Source organism: Zonotrichia albicollis, chromosome Z (genome assembly GCF_047830755.1).
Source record: "Zonotrichia albicollis isolate bZonAlb1 chromosome Z, bZonAlb1.hap1, whole genome shotgun sequence".
In the NCBI taxonomy this organism is placed as follows: domain Eukaryota; kingdom Metazoa; phylum Chordata; class Aves; order Passeriformes; family Passerellidae; genus Zonotrichia; species Zonotrichia albicollis.
In genome coordinates, this window is record NC_133860.1 from 52362659 (window position 1) to 52388183 (window position 25525).

At 40.2% G+C, this 25525-nt stretch overlaps 2 protein-coding genes across 2 annotated transcripts in view; both read right to left on the reverse strand.

Annotated features, from left to right (window-relative positions):
* Positions 1-10272, reverse strand: part of TJP2 (tight junction protein 2) — a 62375-nt gene extending 52103 nt beyond the window's left edge. The window contains exon 1 of the mRNA XM_005490940.4: positions 10139-10272. The gene's annotated coding sequence lies outside the window, so the exon portion shown is untranslated. The remainder of the gene's footprint in view (positions 1-10138) is intronic.
* A 5367-nt stretch (positions 10273-15639) lies between these two features.
* On the reverse strand, positions 15640-25328 carry FXN (frataxin). Its single transcript, XM_074533203.1, has 5 exons — positions 25149-25328; positions 23618-23700; positions 22162-22282; positions 18715-18812; positions 15640-15942 (listed from the first exon to the last, which is right to left on the reverse strand). Exons 1-5 carry the CDS (start codon positions 25281-25283, stop codon positions 15789-15791), a joined length of 591 nt encoding a protein of 196 aa, XP_074389304.1. The 5' UTR covers positions 25284-25328; the 3' UTR covers positions 15640-15788.
* Between the last annotated feature and the right edge of the window lie 197 nt (positions 25329-25525).

The following is a 25525-nucleotide window of genomic DNA, read 5'->3' on the forward strand; positions in this document are numbered from 1 at the left end:
AAACATCAATTAATACCTTAGCAAAATAATGTATCTGCCTTTTGTACTTTCTTTGGCACAGTAGTCTGGGTTTTTAAGCAGAATTCTTACAACTTTCAAACAATGGCTCTAGCCATCACAGTCAAGATGACCTAGCATCACACTTAAGTGCTATTTTTTATCTTAAGAGATGTTTAAGAAAAATAAAGTGCTTAATTATGCATCTGAATTTGTGCAGCGAGGAGTTGACAAATAAGAACCTCTATTCCCTTTATTCAGTATTAGGTTCTGGAAAGTGTCTCATTATGTTACAAAGTTTTCCTATACACACATGCGTACACTTCTATCACATTTTATTTTTACAAAGAATGTAACAACGTACCTCTAGAAGTTGCGTGATAAGCTGATCTTAGCAAAGTGCATTATTGATGTGTTTATTCCAGTCATACAGAATAAGCAGTATGCAGCTACAAAAAGAACAGTGCTTTTTTGTCAACTCAGTTTACTTTAACTCAGTTGCTGGTTACCAACCTTTCATTCGCTGAAAGTTTTAATAAAAACATAAAAGAGATCCCTATTACAGTCCAATGACAACAGCCTTTCTGCTTTTCTGAAACTGTTGGAATGGCAAATCCAAACATAATCCAGATACATCTTAACCAGCCTGAAATTCCAAGTGTGTACAACAATCACTTTAACTAAACCTCTCCCTGAAAGCATGGGGATATCCAAATAAGAATGCTGGAAATAAAAACAAATTTTAACAGTGTATTTTGCACTTAGATACTGACTAATACTCAGTAATAGAGGAAAGACAAACAGTCAAAGTTACAAAAGAAATAGACATTACAGTTAGTAAGTTTCATTTTTAGAGGGCTTGATTCAAGCTGTGACTCTTGCCAGTCTTCTTGAAAACAAAGAAGAATGCTACAAGAATATATATACAAGAACTTTCCAACACAGCTTCTCAAAATAGCAGGAGAAATCATGTATTTTATCAACATATAAAAAGCAGCTGAAGAAATCAGAGATTTGCATGTACATAATTTATATGGAACAACCGAAGGAAGCACATGCCGCTGTCCTGAGTCCAAACAGACTGCACTGAGAATCCCTTTTAATGGGCAAGTTTTTAACAAAAAGCCCTACAAACACTCATTAACATGGCACTGGAAATTTGGAACCAATGTGAAGAACACTTGTGTTAATAAAAGGACACAAAACCATATCCATTAGTGTATTTTCTAGACTAGTTGTTGTGGTTCTGGTGATAGATCTGGAAAAAAATCATATGGTACTTATGATTTATTTGCTTTTACTGCTGCTACCATCATTAAGGAAAACACATTTGTGGAAAAGTTACAGGATAAATCTGAATTCAGCTATAGTCAAACAGCCACAATTATAATCCAAGTTTTTCTTTGAAGCCTTGCTTACACAGAACTATTCCAAACCAACAGAAACATACTAATTGGTCTTGGACAAAAGCCTCTCATATTTTGCACTCCTCTGCAATGTCTGAAACAAGGTGACAATATTCTATTGCATTACAAAAATACAAGAGACCAGAAGGACCCTGAAGACACCCATCCATCCATGCTACTCATACAGAGGCAGATGGAAGAGAATGACAACTCTGTTCTCCACACAAGATATGCTTTTGGTGGAAAAAATTACTTACACAAGGATTTTTCTGACGCCTAATACTCAAGTTGTATGGTACAAGAAAGCACTCTGTATTGTTTTCAACAAAAATCAAAAAAAACCTTCTTGTAGGGAAACAATATTCCTAAGTAAGATGAATTCCTGCTTCTAAACAGAGAAGTAAAGTTGCCTGCACAGACAAAACTGATTTTTCTTTTCTCATTTTAGGTACTGCTTCTCTGACAGATAAAAATTAAAATATGCACATTTTTAAATGAGGAGAGGGGAAACACAAATATACATCAAGTTAGTAGCAAGCAAAAAATACAAAACAGCTATTTCATTTCTGTTTTGATGAATATACATGTGTTTATTCTTCCTGTTCTTCAGCAAACTCCTCATTTAGAAATAACACCTTCTCCTAGTTATCCTCTAGCCAAGGGCAGGTAGGTAGTACACAGAAATATCTAATGAAACCACTAAGTTCAACCACAACTACTGAAGATATGGGGCTTGGAAGGTACAAAAAAAAGTTACCTGTTTTACTAATAACTCTCCTCTTTCTGATAACAAGTTTTAAAAATGCATGATTCAAGGTGAGCACAATTTTTCCCATAGTTACTCACTGATTGCTTTTTAACACTTACCCCGGATGTTGCCACAGATTTGCGTGTCTACCCTCAGGAAGCAGCTCCCTCTTGTTAAGGGGAGTAATACCTATTGCTGCTTCTAAAATAGTTATGTATTTCTTGTACCGCATCCTGCCTTTCTCAAGAGTTCCACCACGTCAAGTTATCATCCAAATGCAGATGCTGCAACTGAAGTCATGCCTCTTCACTGATTTGAAATGATGCTTTTTAAAACATGCTGCAAGTTTGAAGCATAAAAACAACGCTTTCTTCCCCTCTCCCAGACTAGGATAGTTAGTAGAAGAGAGAGAGAAACCGAAGAAAAACTCCTACCAGATTCCCCAGAAACGTCATTGTTACGTAATTCAATCTTTGAATAAGACACTAATGAAAATGATTGAAGAGACAATCACGGTTCTAAGCCTGGCCGGATAATGCACACTCTCCAATTGACTAATCCTTTGCTAAATCTCTGCTGTCTATAATCTTTCAACTGCTAATGGAGCACTAGGTAACTTCTCTGTCAAATCCATCCAGGGAATAAAAGAGATCTGCACAGAAAACTTGAGACCATTTTAGACAGTGACAGCCAAAAATAGCTTTTGCCTTAACTTTTCTCACCAGAAAGCACCAGAGCACCAGAAAGCTCTCTGTGTTAGAAGTGTCACAGGGAATTTAGCTGATGTCCTCAGAAAAGTCATGGAGAAATATTTCCTTACGTGGCTTGTACAGAATTAAGAAAGCTGGAGACTCCCATTATGATACCTACTAGCCACTCAAATGTGCCTCATGATGTCAGAAGCCACATCCCACGACAGAACTGCTCTAGCCATGAGGTAACTGTGCATGCAAAAGACCTCAGGTATGATCTACAAAGGTGGAGACAGATGCACATGCTGAAAGAAGTAACAGTGACATTTTGGAAACACTGCAGTACTGTCAAATTGCAATATTCAAAGAGATGTACTTGATTGCAAAACTAATCAAGGAAATGTTGATGTGATGCTTCTTCTAGATAGTAAGAAATTAACGCTTATATATATATCTAGATACACATAGTTACATATATTATATAAATACTATGCACTTAGGCAGTAATAGAGATAAAAACATAGAGATGTGACAGGAAGACTGAAGCCTGGAACCATGACTCTCTCTGTAAACTGTGCATGTTACTTATTCCCGAGTATCATTAAGTATGTGTGTATTTCTTTTGGGGTGATATCATATTGCATGTTACTGATTTAGAAACCAAGATGATTTCTTGTGCTGTAAAATGTTTAGCTCTTAACAACAAGATCTTGATAACTATTTCCAGATTCTACATTTCTTACAATCCTGCATTAGCCATATTTAGTGTTTAATATCCAATCACATTTGTAGGTTATGTTAGCACATGCATGCACTGAACTATCAAGTAATTACTAAACAGCAATCCATGTGACTGATCTTAGAAGAGCAAAGTAAAATCAAGCACCAGTTAACGCTCAGTTAATAAACAAACGCTCAGTTTATCAATATGGCAGTTTTTAGATTCAGAGAATAGCACTAAAATTATCAGAGGAGCATGCTGTTAAGGAGTATGTAGTCTGAAATGTAGGGATGTGTTAAAAAAATAATTAATATACTGAAACCACATGAATTAAATTAAGCAAAAAATTAATTTTCCGTGTGCAAAAAAAGAAAAAATCACTTAACTGCAACTTTAAACATCTGTATATGAAGCATTAAGAAGCTTAGGAAAGCAGAGTAGTACTAGGAGCCTGCAAGCACAGCTAACGTCATTAAGCCTGCATACATCGTGACTTCTGGTAGCTTTGGTAGATCTATCATAAAGGCTAAGAAACAGAAGACAAGGCAAGAAGTGAGCAGTTTTTGACAATTCCAGTACGGAAGGATCTTTTTACTGTAGAAGTCCATGACAGTTCTATTTTACACAAAAGCAGAATTATTTTTATAAAATCCAGTCTTCCCTCATAGTTGGTTTTATTAACAACTTCAGCATTACCACGCTTTCACCTATGATGTTTTGGTATTTCTTTCTGCACACCTTCTTCCTTAACACTTCTTTAACTCTAAACTTTCCCCTTATAGATCAAAGAAATAGCTCTTAAAAAAACTTTCCCACAGCAGTTTTCAAAGCCAGTCCAAAGCAGAGTCTGAAAAGCATTAAGTGCAGCTCCGGTCCATCTTTTGTCCCTTTGAGCAAAGCATATTAATTCTGACCAGAAAAGGAGCCCCATGACTAGTGCTGCTCACAGGGAAGCCAAGCCCACACAATGAGCACAAGCTACTCCCAAGTACTGCTTTCGGTTAAATGGTGTGTGAAACCTCCAGGTACCGAGACAGTGAGAGACTGACTCACAGTTAATCATCTTCCTTCTACTTTATTTAGAAACAGAAATTCAAAGCTGCTAGTACGTGCACTGTTGGTGAAGAATGACTTCTGTAGAGCAAACAAAAAGCCTAAAAAAGACTGTCCTCCATTGTTTCCTGCTGGAGAATTATCATCCACTCCACTTTTTCTGTCTTTGTAATTTTTCAGGAAGAACAGAAACCAAAAGTTTTCTTGGAAAGAAACAGTGCAATTTTCCTAACAGAGCACACAAGTGATGTCTCAGAAAGTACAATGCATTTCTAAAAAGGGGAAAGAATGACAGAGCTTTTTGTCCATTAAAGAAACATTTACAAGATCAAAGCCAAAGCTTTATTTTGCTTTAATCCTCAACAGATGAAAACAGTCATACACTCTTAATTAGATGTAGAGCATACTGCTTGTAAACTGATGGCAGAGGCAGGATCACATCCTCAGTCACTTCAGACCCAACTAAAAAAGAGACAGTCATTGCCTAATGCAGCCACAAATTACTTTCTATTTTGTGAAAAAAAACAAAATACTGTTCTTTCTCATCGTTCAACAAAAGTCTGTGTAACAGCTACAGATCAAAGAATGCCCTTATTAAGAGAGCAAAGAAACAAGTATCTCTTCTTACATACTTTTGCTCAAGTGATAAGAACAACTGTGACAGTCGATTGTTAACTTCCAGAACACACAGGTGTTTTGTTTGCACCACAATCAGCACATATGTAAAGTTAGATCTGTTAGAAAAATCATAAGGTAGAGGAGCATCCAGGATCAGACTGGGAGCGTGGGAGGTGAGAATGAAAAGAGAGGAAGGGGACTGGAAACTTCTTTATCACAGCTTCATGGGCTGCAGTGGCTTTTGGCCCCTCCTTAGAAACCATTCCTTCCTTGAACAGTCCATATGTTCCTGGAGATTCTCAGAATCAGCTTACACGAAGTTCTGCTAAGGAGGCTAGAGATACCAGTAGTCAAATCTGCTGGCTATTAAGCAGAGCTAGACGATGAAGCAGATGTTAGAATAGAGAGTGCAAGCTGGACTACAGACAGCCTTGCTGCTGAGAGTGACATGCAGGAGAGATTTATGGGTTTTCTCTAAAGCCTTAAAAACCCCAACCAAAAATTAATGAGGCAAGGCAAGTAACACACAGCTTGAACCAACACGTGAAATCTTGGTTATGATGAGGCAGCATTGTTAAGCTCACACTCAGTTTATTAATATGGCAGTTTATCAGCTGATGTCAAAAAATGAGTTTGGCACAAAAGAGTTACAACAACACAATCCTTCAGGGAGAGGTATCATTGAGCGAGTCTTAGGAAAAGGCCACATGTTTAGCTCAGTGAAAACATACGAAAATCTAAGGAAACATCCTTCACATGTATATAAACCATACCCCAGATAACTGCACACTTTTAAGAAGTAAAAAGAAACTTCTCAAAAGCAGTTCTGGATTGCTGGTACAAAACAAAAGCAGAGACAAAAGCATGAAAAGGGAGCAGGCATTGGAAAAAAACGAGAACAATAGGGCTTTCTATCTTGCCTTGCACACTTCTTATTGACCGTAGGATTGTATCAGGCAGTATTTTTGTCTGTCGTTTTCACATTATTCATGTGAAAAGAGAGCACTAATGAGTTTTCGTTTTCTTCCTAGATTAGCAACCATAGTTATCTGAGGTTCTGGGACTCAGATGCACAACGACAATGCTGACCTAAATTCAGGAAGAGTTGGGTAGCTCATGTTTCCTAAAAACAAAGCCTGCAGCTGATGAATACACACCAGGGTAAATGCTGCACCAGATATCAAACCAGAGCTCCCACAGCTCACTCTGTTATTACTAAGCTTGGATCATAAACATCCTAAACACATTCAGAAATGCAAGAGCCATCTCACACTGAATGGAAAGAAGTTGACACAGTCTACATTTTTATTTGAAATAGAAAACTATAATATCCCTTAACAAGATAAAGGGAAAAAAAAAAAGCTTTCAAAAAGCAATCGGTATAAAAAGAAAAACAAAACAAAACAAATCCCATTAACAATACAACTAAAACCCAACCCAAACATTAATAGTTTAAGGTATTAAACGACCTGAGTATACTTTGCTACTGCATCAAGCTGTTTAATTACAATGCTGCAGTTAGCACTTGTTTAAATTATGTAATATTTAAGTAAAAAATAACCTCAGCTCTCCAGCTCTGAATGATGGCTTTGTCTGCTAAAAAAAAACAAAAACGCCCCCCCAACCAAACCCCCAAAATACATACAGCAAAACAACAAAAAAGGCACCAAACCACAAAAAAATGTAACAAAAGAAACCCCAACCTAGATTTAACCCCCCCCCCCCAAAATAAACAAATAAAAAACCCTAAACAAAAATACCCACATAATTGCAGCAGGTTCTAAATCATAATTTACTGATTCTGGAAAAAAAAATTACTTTCTGAAGTGGGACCAGGATGACCCAAGTACTGGTAAAAGATAATTAAAGAACAACAGAAGGCTTCAAAGACTCTGAGAACAAGCAGTAAGCAAAGTTTTCAAGGGAGCCAACATAGGTATCCAACATAGTGCTGATCTTTCTGAGGAAGAGGACAGGGTTAGATAATTGAAAAAAGCGTCCCATGTTGAACAGCTACATTTTGACCATGTAAGTTCTCAGCGCATTTAGAGCATTTGGTCATGAGACCGAGACTGAACCTTTGACTCCGAAAGATGACGTGCACTGGTGCGTGTATGCCAGCACAGTCATGCAAAACCAGTCCTCCCCATGTCACTGCTCCAATCTTTGTAGGAAACACAGCATTTGCAAACATTCTTCACTATGGTAAGACTTGTCTATTAGAAGACAAAATTATGCCCTATATACTTACTGCCATAAATATTTGTTTTATAAATAATTATCTCATTTTTGAGAAGTCTTCCAAAATTCACAGAAATCCACTGTAATCTGGGATTAAGATCCACAGCCTTTCTACAGCTGATGCCAAAGATCAATGGTCAAATTAAAAAAAAAATTTTCCCCAGCAATTAGAAATTTCATATCTATTTGAAAATAAACTAGACTTGAAAATCTCTAACCTGACAGACCTGCAGCTGTTTTAACATACGCTCTGTTCCCCCCATCATTAGAGTGACCAATTCCAAGACTACTACAATGGGATGAAACTGATGCAGACACAGTATGACAAAAGTTACACCATCCATGAGTACTTAAATACTGTTATTTCAACAATTAAAAGTGACCAGTCTTGTAACACGAGATCTCCTTTACCCCACGAGGAAGTTCTGGAGAAAGACATGATTGGTAACTATTAAAACACACACAAATGCTACCACCCAGATTTTTGCTCTAAATTAAACACAGCTTTGAAGTAGTCCCAGAATAGTAGGCCGTTCCTCAGCTGAGGATTACTGTGTTCCAGGAGCTTTCTAATGCTTTTGAGTATGTAAGTTTTATAAAGGTACGGCACATCCCATTTTGTGAGCTGTGGAACTACCTAAACATTGTTTTAATCACTAAGAAAGATTTCCTGGTTGTCCTTAGAGGACACGAAACCAGGAAAAGAGGGGACTAAGCAATCAAAAAAAGTAGCATTCATTCTATTACTTTGATGCTTCATTCTGAAAATATCTATTTTAGATTATAGTTCATGCAAAGTGTTGGGATCACCCCAATTCTGCTGCATAATTCCCAACACTTGCCTTTAGTCTCACAGAAATCCAGTGCAGAGGCACTAAGCACCTCAGCAGTTACTGCCAGTGATACAGGGCAATAGCAAAACACGATTAGATAAAGGCTCTCCAGTCCACAGTGTCATCTTTTCATAAACGGCAGAGAAGTCATTGCCGCTAATTGAAACCAGTGTTCTGGGCCTAAGATGTTTGCATGTAACAGTCAAGAAGTAATTATAACAGTAAACTCACCTAAAAATCAAATATATGTAAAAAACTTTGTCAAAAGGCTGAAGACACCCCTCATAATCCTCATAATAATGTTATACTAAGTATAAATCTTACTGATCGTGTCTAAGTGGCACACACATGCTTACTAAATGAAAAACATTTCAAAGTCTCTTAAAGCAGCCTGATGATCTCCCAATTAGTATTAATTTACACAAGCAAATCTCCTTTGCCTTTCAGTACCTGATTCTTGCTATGTCAGGACTTCTTGGATCCTGACAAGTATCTCTATTTGAAAGAGCTGATAGTTAAGCCTTAGACGACAAATGCTTCACAAATTAAAGACGCAGTTTTGCACATAATAGTTTCTCTTTTATTTTTCGAACTAGGGGTGAATCACAGTTCTCAACCTTTAAAATTTTGCAGAAAAAAAGAAAAGGTAATCTACTGTGTGGCAAATGATGCGACCTTGATAATTATCTCCGAAGGTTAAAACAAAGCAGACATTTGCAGCCTCTGCTGAAGCACAGCTGTGGGGCCAAGAGCCCTCGAGAATCATCTTAGCTGTGGAAATGGACGCAATTTTATGAACTGAAGCTAGGAAGCAGCTAATTCAGACATTCTCTCTGTTTCAAGTGAACAACTACTAAAAAGCAACACCGAAGCATGAAGGTTTTCTGATTTTCTGTAAGAGTCTGTTATATGGCACTTCCATAAGTATGTTCAAACAGCACGTACTTTCTCATGCTGGAAAAAAAGGCAAACAGGTTTCAAGTATGGGGTAAGTAAGGGCAGAGTTGTCAACTAAAACAACTGCATGCCACTGATAGATCAAGCTTGGCACTCCAGGGTGAGAATCTAATGTACCTGGGCTCCAACACCGCAAACACGGCCGATGCCAAGGCACTTTAACAGGGCAATTAAAGCATTTGTCTTCTGGAACTGCCTGTCCTTTGTTTCACGGTTCCCTGTTAACTTGAAACTTCCCCTGACCCAGTTAGTCAAAGCCCAAGGCACGGCTGGAATTCACTCGGGATGTGCCAACATAAAGATTTCAGGAATTCTCTGCGCAACAAAGGCAGCCCAAACCCCCGACAGCGGGGGCGTGAGCTGCCCGGGGGATCCGCCCCGCCAGCGGCCCCCCCGGGAGTAGCCCGGGTAAACAAACACCCCGACTCGCTGGTGACATCTCTCCCACTTTCCGCGTAGTATCGCGCTCTCCCGGAAAGTACTTATCACGGAAAAAGTCATCGAGAGCCGCTTAATCCCGTTAGAGAAAAGCCGATCCCCGGCCGAGCGCGGCTGTTCGCGCCGCCCAGGTGCGCGGCGGGCGCGGGACCGGCCTGGGGGCCCCGCGGGGGCGCGGCGGGTCCGAGTGCGCGGACAAAGGCGGCAAGGCGCGCCTGAGGAGCGCAGGCAACAGGGCGATAAAAGCCAAAGCACACAAAGGAACGAGAATGAGAAGCCGGGCAGCTCGTGGCCGCAGCGCGGCCCCCGGGGCGGGGAGAGGAGGCACCGGCCGCGGAGAACAGGGGGTGCCGGGGGGCACCGCACCTGCCCGGGGGGAGGGAAGCGGCGATGAGCGCGGGTTCGGGGCGGGGACATCCCGCGGGGATACTCGCCTGCTCGCGGAGGGCGTCCGGCAGCGGGAGCAGAGGTCCCAGAGGCGCCCCGGCGCTGGGACTGCGCCTTGCCCTGCCCTGTCGCCCGGGAGCGGGCAGCGACTGAGGGCGTCGAATCCGAGTGCAGGGCCGAGGCTGGGACTGGAGACGAGTCTGAAGCTGGGTCCGGGTCCGCTGTGGCCGCTCCCGCCGAGTCGGGCGATTTCCTGCGGGGCGCGGGCGGGGGCGGTGCGGCCACGCCGGGGCGGGCTCCCGCTGCAGGTGCCGGCCTCGCCCCCAGGTGGGGAGGAGAGGGGAAGGATGGGGAGGGCAGGGCAGGGCACGGCAGGGGAGGGGCGGTGGCGGCCGGACGGGGCGGGCGGCGCGCCCCCTCTTTAGGCGCGCCCCCACCTGCGGCTGCCGCCCCTCCAGTCCAGGGGTGCCTTCGCCCGGCTGCCCCGGCCCACGCCCGCACACACCGACACCGCGGCGGCGGCAGGGGAACAGGAAATACCGGTCGCAGCCCGGTGCTCCGCGCCGCTGAGTCACCGCGGCGAGGCCGCCCCGCCCCCCGGCTTTTCTCTGCCCGTCCCGTCTCCTGGCAGGGGACCCCGGCGCTGCCCCCCGGTGTGGTCCCGGCCCTGCCCCAGGCACCCCGCGCCGGCCCAGGCAGCACGGCGGAGCCCGGTCGCCGCTGGCAGAACTCACCGTCACCCAGCCCAGCGCTTGGGTGTGTTTTCCGTTTACATCAGTGTGTTTGGAACTTTGGGATCATTGCCCATCTGAACCTTTCTAACGGGAAGACCTCTGAGACAGCCTTTAACACCACAGCACAGTGTTCTACGTACGCCTCTCAATCTGCTTTTCCCTGCTCTTTATCACAGAATAGCTGCGGCCTCTTTACTGACAGCTCGGGAGAGCTCTGTTCACATCATCACTCTCAGCTGAAATGTCCAAGATTAGCAGAAGGCAGAGTAGCTCCGTTTCCAGGCCGGAACACCCCGTGTCACTCTGCAAGTCCACCAATACCGTTCCCGAAACTGCAACATACCAGGAGAGAAATACACTCCAGGCTGGCATTCCACAGGTATCAGCTTTCAGCATCACTGCTGTCCTGCAGCTGAGATGAGAAAGGCAAGGCGAAACAGCCCTGGCAGGATTCTTTGGAGTCGTATTTCTTTTGCATTGTAAAGCACTAAATGTCACTAGGAATTCCTTATCTACTGTCTTATCTGGTGGACAGTTAAACCCCTTGCAAGCCCCTCTAAAATTAAACAGCACACTCCCACCCGGATCAGGCCTGCGGAACAAAGTCTACTTAAAGTTTTATGGTTTGTTGCTAGTTGCAGGTGAGAAATATACCAGACTCCCACTGCACTTCTAATTCAGATAAATTTCTTCCTCAATAGGTACAGTTCATGCACTGTATCTCATACAGAAAGTAAGATAAGGAAGGCAAACAGTATTCTTCGTGAAGAGGCTGGACTTTGGAAGGAAGGCCTGAAAGAACCTGTTTTATTAGAGCAAATATGAAACTGCATTCAGATATTGTATGGAAAGGCCTGCTTCTAGCTATTGTTAATAATTAACATGCAAGTGCATACACTAGCCTTCAAGTATCTATTTCAGTCTAAAAGCCTCAACAGCAAAAGTCAGAGGGGAAAAAAAAAGACTAAATCAGGGCTAATTTATAAACTTGGTGCTTTCAGTCACCTACAGACTAATTCTATGATCAGCACGTAATGCAATATTGCTTTTAGGCAGAATCAAGGCACAAGAAATAGAAATTTAGTTTTACTTCCAGGTATGTGTCAGATTACTTGGTTTACACTGTGGTAGGTGCCTTTTTCTTTAATGAATGTTTTAAAACTTCATCCGTTAGTTCTCAAAATCTTTTGTAACAGTGGCCTTAGGATGTCCGGTTAATGCTCCTAAAATGTTGTTAAGAGTAGTAAGACTATGGACACATTAAATATGTATCTGACTTCTTTTAGTACAACAGCAGAGAACATTGATTGCTAGCAGAAGAGCCTTCATCTGGAAAGTAACAATGCTTGCAAACTTATTCACTGTGTTACTGATCACTTTGCATAATTATCACAATACAAAGAATTTTAAAATCAATTCAGCAAACTGGAGAGGGCATCAATATTATATGCCTTATTTTAAATATATATTGTTTTCTAATCTAAACTTGTCTGTCTTTCCTTAACCTGAATTTAAAAAAAAAAGTCTGCAGTAAGGAACTGTTTAGAATACTTTAATTGTTCATGGCTCTGTTTATCCTACGAGCAGCAAAGCAACCTCCACTGGTCACCTCCCTCAGTAAAAAGCATGAATACTGTCTTTGTTCTACAACTGCCAGCAGTACAATTTACATAAAAGACAATTTGGGAGAGAGAGGGACGTAACGCCACACAATTTTTTGTTATCTTTATATAGGAATTAAAACAAAAAATCTCAATAGCAAAATGGACTGGAACATGTTTGATTGGTTAAAATTATATATAGTGGAATAAATTTAAAACACCATTCCCTAAAGGGCAACATGAAGCAGTCTGCCCCGCATCTCTCCTTGCCCTGCCAACGACATCTGCTGTTGTACAAAGCTAATTTCTTCCTGATAGACTTTGCTTCTGCCCCTCCCGTGCTTCCTTTACTATTTTGAATGTTCTTTCAGGTTTTCTGGCAAGCCTCTGCCTTCCTTCCCAGGACTTCCACATATTACAGAGCTGGTTAGCACAATCGCGGAATTCAACCACTAACCAGAAGCTAAAAATAATCAAACACAAACCTTCCTGTAAACCCCCTTTCTTTTATTCCAGTACCTCCTCTTCAGGACAGACCTTTGTCCCATTTATTGAAGTTGCAATATTTTAAGGAAATAAGATGTAATGATTTTATCACATGGAACAATCCTACAAAGAAGTAGTGTTTTCTTACGAATTACACACAAGTGGAAAAGAAAATGAGCAAACACCAGACAAGAACTTAGGTCAGATTAGCAGCTGATGAAAATTCTGGTGTAACTAAAAAAAGCCCAACACACCCCAATTTATGTGCTGAGCTTAGGCAGCCAGTAAAGCTATGAAATGGCAACTCATCCTTCCAAAATATTCTGCATGTTCTCCTTCACCAACAGTGGAGCACTGGACTGTGAAAAAAAGTAATGACCATAACACAGTGGTTCTCATTAATACTGTCTGTGCATAGTCTATATTTAATGATTGTCTTTCAGCTATTTCTTTTGGGAGAGGTGAAGCAAGAAACTGTTGACATGATGTCAGGTGGGGAACTATTCAACAGTCTTTTTATTCTGTAAGTTATGGAAGTAAAAAACAGTACAGAAGTGTTACTTGTCTTGGGGCAATAAGCAGTCTGATATTAGGATTAGAGCTTGTTCTGTGCCTCCATTGTACAAGTGGGATGGCTCATGGGAGTCCTTGCCCCCTACTTAAAACTGGATGCAAGTATTAAAGCAAAAAATGAGTCATGTCCTATGATTCATTTTGTACATCGAGATAAAACTCATTCTAACTTGCTGACACTATTTATCTTCAGCTAAGATTAAACGCATTTGTTACTCAGATACCTAAACCCAGGAAATTGTTTGCATAAATAGCAGTAGCATTACAGATTAAGGGCAAGGCATGTAAACTGTGAAAGCTGAACTGCTCTTACAAAATTCACATCAACTGGCCACACTTGCACAGAATCTTTCCAGTATGTGTTTTACAAAACAGAAAGAATTCAAAAGTATGCACATCTGTGGCCTTCACCCTTATCATCAAACTCTTGAATCATACCTTTACATAATGAATTAAGAATTTCACATTCAATTTTATTTAACTATAAACATTTCTACCAGATGTAAGGGAATGGAAAATTAACTTCCAAATATGAATCAGATGCATATGAGTGGTCATATTGCATGCAAATACTTAGGAAAATAATTTTTGGAGAAGTCAATTGGAAAAAATAATTTCACATGGTCAGGCAAAGGAATAACCAGGTATCCTTGACTCAGATATCATGTCATTAACTTCTACATAAATTAGTTTAAACGACTATCTGAAATTGTAGGAGACTGAGTTAAATATCATAAAAGTAACTACATAAAAATACATATTTCCATATGCTATAAATTATCTTCAGTGTTCTAAATTCAGAACTGCAAAAACATATTCTATTTTTACCTCCCTGTACTCTTTTGAAAAAACATGCTTTACTCTTATGAGGTCTGGGAGTCATTGTATTTACCTCATCCAATAGTGCTGAAATTCATATTGATTGTAAAACATGCACAGAGCATGAACCATTAACCAAGAGCTACTTCCATCGAAACATTTCTCTGTTTAGTAGTGAGAAATAGCAGGTAACAATGCTTATACTCTAAATCTCTAAATGCAAATACTGGGCAAGAACACTTTACAGTTATTGTTTTTCAATGACAAATTCAATCCTTCCCTGTCAAGCTAGCTAGAAAATCATGCCAAACCACAGCATCAGAGAAACTGAAAAGAAATATACTGTGGACTGAACATCTTTTCATACAATCTGCAAGAGCACGGTATAATTTTTCCCTCATGCATTAGTCAATAATTTGGTCCTTCCATTTTACAGACAGTTAAAATCTGCAAGCTGTAATATTACAACAGTGCAATTGCTGAAGTATTGCTGTTCATTACTTCTTTAACTGTTTTTTGTTGCAAGATCTCGAGTATATAGTTTATTCCCTTCACATATTTAATAGCCTAATGAAGACAGCTTCATCAGCCTAAGAACAATACTTGATTCTAAGAAATTTCTCCATCAGCACGGTACCAGGGGCAGACTTGCTGCATCATGGTGGTAAGAAGATAATCTTAAACTATTGAAGAAATGCAGTAGAATAAAACTACTGCAAATTTTCATGAACTTAATTTTGCTTGGCTCAAAAAAAAAGTATTTTCACTCTTTGAAGAACAAAAGGGTAGAGAAAGAGAAATGCACAGTAACAGAATTAAATGTTTGCAGAGGTATTGCTATACAGCTTAAACTTCACATACTAGCTTTTCCAATTCCATATCATGCTCAGAACCACAAAAATGTCTAAGTAATTTAAAGTTTAGCTCAAAAAAAAAATCCTGAGGTGAAACACACTACAATTTAGAATTTGGAGAATAGCAAGTTCTGCAATACTAAGAAAAAAACTGTCATTACATGCACTATGACATGTTAAATGTGACTATGATGTATTACAATAGCCACAAATTTTGAGGCAGTACATTCACAGTACCGCAATTTATGCCAATGTAACTGGCAGGCATTTCTTGTTTTGGGTGAATGTTTCACCAAGCAAAGTTCAGTGTTTGTGTGCTGGTCAGAAGTCACCAGGCAGTCAGTCCTTACATGCAAACACGTCTATAGAAACTAAAAATTCATGACTTCTGCAGGAAGAAAGCAAGAAATGAAGTGACAGGATGGGCGACCTCAACCATGTGTACTGCACGGATTCAAAAAGCCCACGGAAATCCAAAGACTGAGCAATAGAGAAAAAATGTTATTTTCATTTTTGTTGCACAATATATTGATGCCAAGAAAAACAACAGAATTAAGCTCAGGTACTTCAGCCTAAGAAACAGCTTGGCTTGAGGTTAAAGTCTTTAAACTTCCATGAGGTAGAATAAAATCAAGTATCTTCTTTCCCAGAATATATTAAGCAGGACAAATCCAATTTAGTTTTTAAAGCTGTTGAAAACTCTTTTGATAGTAGTTCATGAAGAGATACTCTGTCATGAGAATACACCCAATTCCGTCCAGTCCAGTCATAGCGCTTGGGCCCACTAGAAAAAAAACACAACAGAACATCACACACTGTGTAAGTACATATTATTTCAGGAGACCTGCTGGAAGCCTGTATGCATAATGTATGCGACAGAGTGCCCAGGAAAAGGAACAGACAGCATGGGGAACGGCTGGTGGGCAGTCTGAGGAAGTGGAGCAGAAAAGGCCTGATATGTCAGGAACTACTAAGCCATCAAATAGAAATATCTGAAAGGTGACAAGATACATCAGTCAGTCCAAGGGGAGACAAGCACTTTCCCTTCCTGCTTTTGGCACTGATTTCCCCAAAACTCCTTCCTTTATCCCAATCTTCCCTCACGGATATAATTTTCTTGCACACAAATATCACTACAGATATTTGTACAATGCTGAATTAATGCCACTGATTAGTTCTTGCAAATATTCTAAGCACACCAAAGCAAAAATAATTTCCTTTTAGATGCAACAAAATAATTTAGCCCCTGAAAGCAAATATATTGGCATGTGACAGACTTACAACTAAATGCTATTTTTGTCTGTGCTATTATATTGTAATTGAATTGGTTTTTCCAGGCTTACATTAAGTATCAAGAAAGAAACTTGAACACCTGGGTTCTACTCCAGACCTTGCTATCCACCTCATTTTCCAAACATCAGGTGGGAGAATGACTCAAAGGTACTCACTGCTGGTAACATTAGATAAGCAAAGAAAACAGAAAGGAATGAAATTATTATCTGGGATAAATGGAGAAACCCTTGATTTTGTAGGACACATACCTTGGAACTCAGTCAACATGCCAAGTCTGCTAAAAAACAGATTAATCTGTACATACATAAGAAAAATCTGCAGGTTCTCTCTCTACAAGCATAAGCACTGATCTGAACCTTGACTATCCCGAGCTACTCACAATAGTCAAATGAAGAACTTTCCAATCACTGCTCAATGTATGAGAAGTTACAAAGGCAAGCATAAATCCAAGTCACTTTCACTGAAGTCTCACTGTCTGCATCAGAAGTAGTAACTTCTGTTTACATAAATAGCAGTAGCATTTATGTAAGCATTTGTTAAGCATTTATTTAAGTAGTAACTGTTTTAATCAGGGTTATGTGCTCCAGTTATTTTACTAAGTATTTCTCACTTCACCTCTGCAGCACAGGCTTATGTTTATACTCTCCTGCACCCAGAGAACGATGGAATATGGTCCTGTCATTCATAAAAATCAGGTTAAGATCTGTCATTTAATAGATGATAGAGAAATATGTATATTATCTGAACTGGTTTTAAATGTTATGCAGTAAATATCAGTGATAAGGTTACCACATGAAACACCTTCATAGTTCTATGAATCTCCAAAAGACTGTACAAATGTGACTTTCAAATTAACAGTTTAAGCAAAAATGCATGTTAATAATAGACTAAATGTATTGCTCATGGAAAGTCTGCATATATGTTTCAACCATAAGAGAAAAAAATTATAATATCATATTAAGCTATTGCTAACATTCTGTAAGGCTGAAAAGTCTTTTCAGTCAGGAGCTACATTAAATTGCTGCAATCACACTGCTGGCAGGTTGCACACATCTTCTGATGCCCCTTTTTTGTAACTGTCAACTAAGTAAAGTTTCACTCAGGTGTACGGATACTCAATAGCAAACAGATGACAAAATAAAATTCCAAGAAAAATGTCTCACAACTTGACAAATTAATCTCCCCTGGAATATAAGACTAAATGTCAACATTTAGTGTAAAAAATTCTCCAAAACATTCAATACAAGCAATTACTGGCAGCGACATTTCCTTTATTCAATTCCCAGCATATTGCAGTTAAGAAGATGACAGTTCAGATCATACAGTATTTGCTAGAGTTGCCTTTCAGAAGTTAGGAAATAAGTGAACACATAGCATCATGTTCCAGGAAATACCACTGTTTATCTAACACCAGTTAAGGGAGTACAAAAAGGAAAAATTTAACTTTTTTCCTCAAACTCCATTTTCTGGAGCACATATGTCTTAGCTCGCCTGGAGCTAAACAGACGGGAATTATCTGAATTTTGGTTTTTATAAAGAGATGAAGCTCGTGTGTCAGTTACACAAAAATATTATAAGCTCGTTCCTTCACCATTAACACTTATCAGCTCCCTGGGTTCTTTTCAAGGGATCATGGCAAAGAATACAGATTTTGAGGGGGGACAGCTACAGCATTTTCCCACTTATATGGCTGCCCTCCTTGCTGAAACCAAGCATAAAACCTGAAATGGATCAAAACACATCATTAGGAAAGGCAGAGGAAGCAGCTAGCTAAGTCTCCTGTGAAGTGCAGAGGCTGGACAAAAACAACCAGTGTGGCATACATAAACATATGAAGCAGGAAATCCCACAAGCTTAAAAGGGAAGGAGCCACCCTGTTTAAAACACAAAGAGAGGTTTAGATGATGACATCATCATCACTCTTTTTCCAACAGAAGCTTTGTTTGTTTCTTTTTAATCATTGCTGGTAATATTTCCTATGAGTAAACTATATTCCTATAGGCAGTGGTTTTGGGCTGAAACAGCATATGAAAATTCTTTGTTACACATTTCCTGTAACAATTAATTTAGGTATGCCAGTAATACTGCAGTGTGCCCAAAACCCTGTACCAAACCATTACTGAATATTTAGATTATATCACATTTTAAGACTATGCCTAGTAGAAGGGTTATTTATGAAAAGGATATTACATGATCATGCCATGCTATAAATAAGAGGAAATACATTTCCACCCAGTCTGCAGATATTATGTAACTAACTTACCTAGTGGGTGAGGACAGCCAAATCTGCCGGTTTGGTGTTTGCTTATTGATTACGTATGTTCCCATGTCTCCACCCAATTTAATTGTTAGTACTCCATTCTTAAAAGACAAAGAAAGTAAGAAATAAAAAATTTGTATCCCGCTACTTTGACAACAATTACTTCACCTGCACTGGCAGAAACTTACATACCTGTATCCAATTCTCAACCATCTTCCCAAACAATAATAGCTAAGGAGAATGATCATTAAACCTAGCATATCTTTGAGTCTGACCAGAAGGTCTAAAGTCTAGATCAGAGTTTGATTTTAGTGTGTTTGTACCATTCACAATGTTACTACTTAAATAATATTCTTGAGCTTGGACCTGGCATCCTGAAAAGACCAGACCATTGCAATTCATTTTGCAATGATTAAAACATCATCCAATAAAACTTTTTTATATTAATGAACAATGCAGAACTGGTGTGGTACAAAGTCAAGAAGCTTTATGTGTCATTGCCAGATTTCTGAGCCATGCAGTTCTACCTTACTTTTCTTCAGTAATGGTAACAGTTTTACAGGGAACAAACACATATTTTTCTTGATAATTTGGATTCATTCCTGAAAAAATCCTCCAGTTCTAAATTCCATGACTCTGGTTTTCCATGAGTCTGGTTTTGCTGTGGTTATGTCACCTTTACACAATTATCCTGGTGAACATTTATCTTCTCTTTCTTGCTCATATTTCTTACTGACAACATAATTCATGTTTCTAGTAACTGACAAAAATATTTTCTGTTCTGATTTTACGAGTGAAAAAACAACAATATTTGGACTGGAGTTGATCTAAAGGTGATCTGAATTATACTAATTTAAAAGGGAAATATTTCTACAGAATGCAATGTGACGATTCAGATAATAATTTATTTAATTCACAGTATCTCAAATACTTCAAGGCCTATGGCACAACAAAGCTTCTTTAAGGGTATCATACCTTTCATGCTTTAGTCAGAAGATACTACTAGAGGTACATATCATTGCCTGGCTATTTGCTATGTATAAACACTCACTATGGGGAAAAATACTTTCAGGCATGAGTATCTACTGCCTGCCAACATACTCTGTAGCACAAGCAGCAACTCAAAGCTTCCTTCCCTTACAAAGTAACTCAGAGGAACATATCTCAAGTAGCACTAGGCTTAAAATAATGCTCTTGGGATCTGATTTTTTACCTTAGTTTCCCTGCTCTTTCTGTGCTTAAGGCACAGAATAGGTAAATCTGTGATAAAAGCTATAAAAATAAAAGTGTTTTCTGGTTACAAGTCCCATCAGGTTTGTCCTGCCAGCTATTTCTATTGGACATTAGTACAGTGCACAGAAGGGCAAGAACAAGCTACTTCTCTGGTTGTCAGAATTTCAAGTTTTCCATATCTCATGGTCTTAGAATTGTAGAGATACAGCAGAATAAGAACAGGATGGAGGATTAGGCCTGAATAATGATATACAGGTTCTGTATATAGCATTCTTCTATGAGATTTGTAATGCCATACTAAGTATTCAGTGTGCTACATGTTTCTACAGACACACTATAAGTAAATAGATTTTCAAAAAGTCAACAAAAAATTATACTATTGTTTATACTGTGTAACAGCTGTTAGAAAGTATTGTTCCTCCATCCTTGCAAGGTAAATAGAGGTTAACCTCTACTGATATGTTGAAAACATTTTCTCATATATTTTACAGTACTTCTCAAATACTACTCAAAATTCAAGAAAATATTACTTGAATTTTTTTAAGAGTTTAAATTGCAAGATACTTTTACCATATTTTAAGAAATACTGCTGTATATATTTTGTACTACTGGATGAATGTTTGCTACCTCCCGGTAACAAAAATATTTTTCTAAAGAGATTCTTTTTTTTCCTGAACACGAAAATATAAATTGCTCAAAGCACTCACAGTTACAACAGCCACAGCAGACCTTTATCACATTTGCCACCTTGTGGTTTCTTGCAGCACTGACCCTGTTTGTTTAGAATTTAAACCTGGGCTATTTAACCCTCTCCTTTCAACAGAAATGACAGCATATTATTAATTGTCATCATCCTGTCTATATAGTAAAGGACCACTGATAAAAATTAAGATGTAAAAGTATTAGCTCTTGAGCTTCACAAGTCAGTGTCAAACATAATCCACCATACAGTAGATGGAGAAAAAAAATTATGACATAACTCATCTGCTTAGCATAATGAAGTGTTTAATAATACTAAAAAGGTAAATTTCAACTATTGCTTATTTTTGTCCTAGGACAGTTACATCAGGCTAATAGGTACATTGATCTCCTAAAACATACTGAAGAGTAACGTTTTAAAATGCTTTCTACCAGAAAAGCAATTAGCTGTAACATTATCTATATACTTAATTAAAGCAACAAGTAGTATTTGCTAAACAGAAAGCTACTGGCAATATGTTATTTTATATCTTAGCTATCAGAAATACAGAATGAAAATTATGATGACAAAGCTACACAAGGAAGTCCAAAAACTACAGACTTTTGTTTTGGTTTTGTATTTTGCCCAGTGAAACCCAAACCACCTGATTCAACATTCTGGGGCACAAAAACATAACTGACAGTGCCAGCACAAAGCAATCTCGTTGTGGTTAAGACATGAAGAGAGAGCAATAGTTATGTGACCTCAAAAAACTGCAGTATTGAAAAACCTGTGTAGCAGACAGTACTGTAGGGAGAAACGGTACTCTTCTCCAAGTCATGTTCAGGGCTGTAAGACATAGATCACTTCAGGAACTGAATTTATAAAAACACTAATAAATCCCCTCTACAAATAACACAAACATTTTTGTTCTGAGTCTGTCACGCCTGTATTTGAGTAACTGACTACTGAAGGCTCCAGCCATGCAATGTCTCCTGTGACAGTAGCCTCTTCCCCATGTGTACGCTCTGGTCTCACTTCTGCAACAACCTATCCAACACTGCACCCACCTGTTGCTTCTCTCCACCACAGGCTGTCATTAAAGCCAGGACAAACATACACTACCTGGTCAATACAAATGCTGCTTGTCTGTATTCAGGGCAACCAAAGAAACTGCTCTAACAGTTACATGAGATGTACTGTGCTATGTAGTACACCAGAAGGGAACTGACTGTGCCTGTTTAGGAAAATTTATAGAACAATGTGAAATAAGAGAACAGTTTCCATCTCCACTGTGCTCATTTATTATTCAATATTATGTCTTTCTCTAAACATGAAAAATTTTGAATCCCTAAATCACACAATGGTATGTGTTGCTTCTCACCAGAATTGTTGCCCTGGTCAGTATACAATAAATGGGAAAAAATTCATTGCATTTTCAGTATCAGCACTAAGGTGACTAATTTAAAATTCTCCTTCAAATAATAGGAAAAAACCCCTACAATAATTACAGTGGTAATATAATATTTAAAACATACCTCTAGAGAGACATCATAATCTTCTGGGGTAAAAGGTTTATCCGCCAGGTCCTCAAAGAAATCTGCTAAGGAGTCCAGTGTTTCTTCAGCCAGTTTCTCATAGGTTGTCTCATCTAAAGAGCTACAAATGACATAGAAGTCCACAATTAGGAGGAAAAGCATGGAAGACAGCATTCTCCCTATAATAAAAACATACCAAGACCACAACTTTGGATGAAACTGTAACCATGAAATGATCTTCTAAAACAAGTAGTCATTTTTCTTAAGGTGATGTAACTGACAATCCACCTTATCAATGGAAGTGAAATTTTGAAATTAGTTGATATTAGAGATCTCTTAACTGAGGAAAAGATACTTGCTGCCTTAGATATACTAACCCCATTTAGTAAACAGCATCAGATTTTAAAGTAAGGAATTTTCATAATAGGACTTTGTTTAAGTTTTGAACTCTACAAATAGAGACAAAAGCATCTCCCATTTAGAAATATGTCATTAGGCTCTACAAAACTTGCTGTAGCTATACACAGTTTAGAAATGTCAGTATCACATGTCATGTTTATGCATAGCATTTGCCTCCTCAACTGGAATTACCCATGCAATTAGATGTTATTTAAACTGTGCTTATGAACTAACACTTATGAATTACAGACTACTCCAGAGAGTCTCAAAGCACCCTTGTGGCCATTACGTAAGGCTTAAAGCACCTGTGAGACCAATTCTCTTTCAGTCTTTAGTGGAACCAAGAGCAGAACAGTTTAATTAACCAAATGTAATTCAAATCACGTAAGCTGTTCCATCTCTATCAGTGTCAGCTTTCAGCTGAGTGTGTAAAGGGGTGTCCCTGCCAGCAAACACTTTGGGAAAATAATCTCAATTTTTGCTAATACTTATGGCAATGAAACAGCTGCTATGGGCTGAATATATAATATATATCAGTTCATAACAGAAACTATTAGAAAAGTTTCTTATCCAGTTACTGAAATATACTCTATGCCACTGATGTGAAGGACACCACAAAATGCTTTGGGGCATGGGGAACAGAAAGCCTTTGGATCGGGCAGGATTCATGTAGAGGTTCAGGGTCCACTTTAGGCACCTGAAGGCAAGAGCCATTTCAGACATCTGCATAATCCTTTATTGTGTCTCCAACTACTGCATCAGAAGGGAGCAGTCTCCAAGAGATGCTGTGTCACATTCTCTCAGAACAAGCAGAAATTTCTCATCCTCTGGCACATGTGAAATGGTGCTAGACACCTGTGTTTAGGTACACAATTTTGTAATTTGTATATTTGCTAAGTGACTTCGCAAATACACACAAAATGCTTTTAGCTGAAACTGTAGTTGTCCTTTACATCATGTCAACATTACATTAGTTTGGTAGTATTAGTACATATATAAGTTATTCTAAAATACATAACCAATATTTTCATATGAGTACCTCAAAATGTATTTTTACCTTGTGCCACTCAGAGTTCTTGCATTTCTCAAATTCATGAACCAAGCAGTCCTGCTCTTCACATCTGAATAATATTGTAATTGCTGTTTAAAGTAAGCAGAAACAAAATGGAATTGAAGTTAAAATGTAATGAATTATAAACTATGTATTTATCATATAAATTAAACAGCTCCTTTAAGTCCTTTCCATCCTCAAGTAAAATGTTCATATTCTATATTGCAGGGCTAATATGGAAGGAATTATGCATCTTTAGTCGTCAGATAATTGCAGCAATCTAGAATTATCCCTGTCTTCATTATGCAAGCTAATGGAATAAAGCCCTACACCCTCTCATTCATAGAAGAATGAACTAAGAAAAGAGAACTATTCTAACTTTTCTATTGCTCTACCACAGAATTACTGAGCAACTTCGGTCTATTAAATAGCTTAGGCTCAGATTTTCCTAAGTATCCACTACTCAAATGCTGCACTACCAACAACATGCGTCCCTCTGATGGAAGTCAGGAACGTATTACGCTGAAACAAACACAAACCTTGGATCATCCTTATGTACAAAGAGCCAAAACCACTTCAGATCCCAGATTTCCAAATTATGGAAAAGCTGTATCCCCAGGCCAGACACAGTAGTAGAAGTATTTATCCTATCCAGCAGGAAAGGAAGACGGCATGATTTGCATTTTCTTCCTAACTGGCACTGACCGTTCAGCTTAATGGTAGAACAGCACTCATGATTACTTTCTGTGTACTCATGCAAGGTTCTGAAAACTTCAGACGGAGCTGAAAAGCAAGTGACACTAGCAAAGGAGCTATGTCAGCCTCTCTTCAAGAACGGCCGATCTCTCTCCATGTGGCGCAACACCTATCCGCATGTGTTAGCAATGAGCTGCCTGTTAGTCCAAAACCACGACACAGGCAGAAAGGACAGAAGGGCGACACAAAGATACCGGCCGACAAAATACACCACACTGCTTATATGCTTGACTGCATCCTTACCCTACAGCATTTTATACACGCTCAGAATCAAAACCTACAAGACCACGAGCACGTTCAAGCTCTGTCGAGGCTGAGGCATTAATTCCATCAGTGTGCTCCTATATTCGGTTTGTGACTGGAGGCTGCCAAGAGCGGTGTCAGCACACAGCCGGCACCTGCCTCCGCGTACCACACCCGGCTGAGGGCGGCCAGCACCGCCTTCTGCGCCTGGAGAGGGGCAGCAGAGGAACGCACCAGCTCCGGTGTGCGCCAGCTCCCGAGGCACGGAGAGAACGAGAAAGCAGAAGGCAGACGGGAGAGTGGGCAGTAGAAGACGCGCCCCGCTGCCGGCCGGCCTGCGAGGAGGCGTCCCGGCGGCGGCGCCGGCCTGGCTGCCGCGGGCTGACACAGACCTGCCCGGAGCCGGCGGCCGCCTAGCGAATCCCCGCCTGTAGCCCTTCCCTGCCTGCCCGCCCCAGCCGGGGCTCGGCCACGGCCGCTCCGCCCGCCGCGGCGCAGGCCGCGCCTCGCCCCCGCCGTCCGCCCGCCCCTGGCTCACCGTGCGGCCGCTGCCGGCGGCGGCTGTGCCCGCCCTCGGGGCGTCCCCGGTGCCGCCGCGCTGCCGCGCCCCGGCCGCCGCCGCCGCCGCCCGTCCCGCGGCGCGCACAGCGCCCGTCGCCCCCGCCCGCCACATAGCGCCCGGGCCGCTGCGGAAGAGGCGGGGCGGGACAGGGCCGGGCGGCCGCCCGCCACCGCCTCCCCGCGGCGGCGCGAAGGGAGCGGGGGCCGGGCCCTGAGGGCGCGTTCGGCCGCACGGCAGCGCCGAGCAGAGGGAGAGTGTGCGGGTTTTCCCTTCCTCCCAGCCACTGCTGTCTCCAGCCTCAGCAGCGCCAGGATAAATCAAAGCCAAGCGCTTTCGCTACCGAGACAGCACAG

Coding starts and splice junctions, on each gene's coding strand:
- FXN (XM_074533203.1), bottom strand. CDS start 25,283: ATGTGGCGGGCGGGGGCGACGGGCGCTGTGCGCGCCGCGGGACGGGCG. Junction 22,283..23,617: donor AGAACTCTGAGTGGCACAAG/GTAAAAATACAT, acceptor TGTCATTTGTAG/CTCTTTAGATGAGACAACCT. Junction 15,943..18,714: donor TGGCTGTCCTCACCCACTAG/GTAAGTTAGTTA, acceptor TTTTTTTTCTAG/TGGGCCCAAGCGCTATGACT.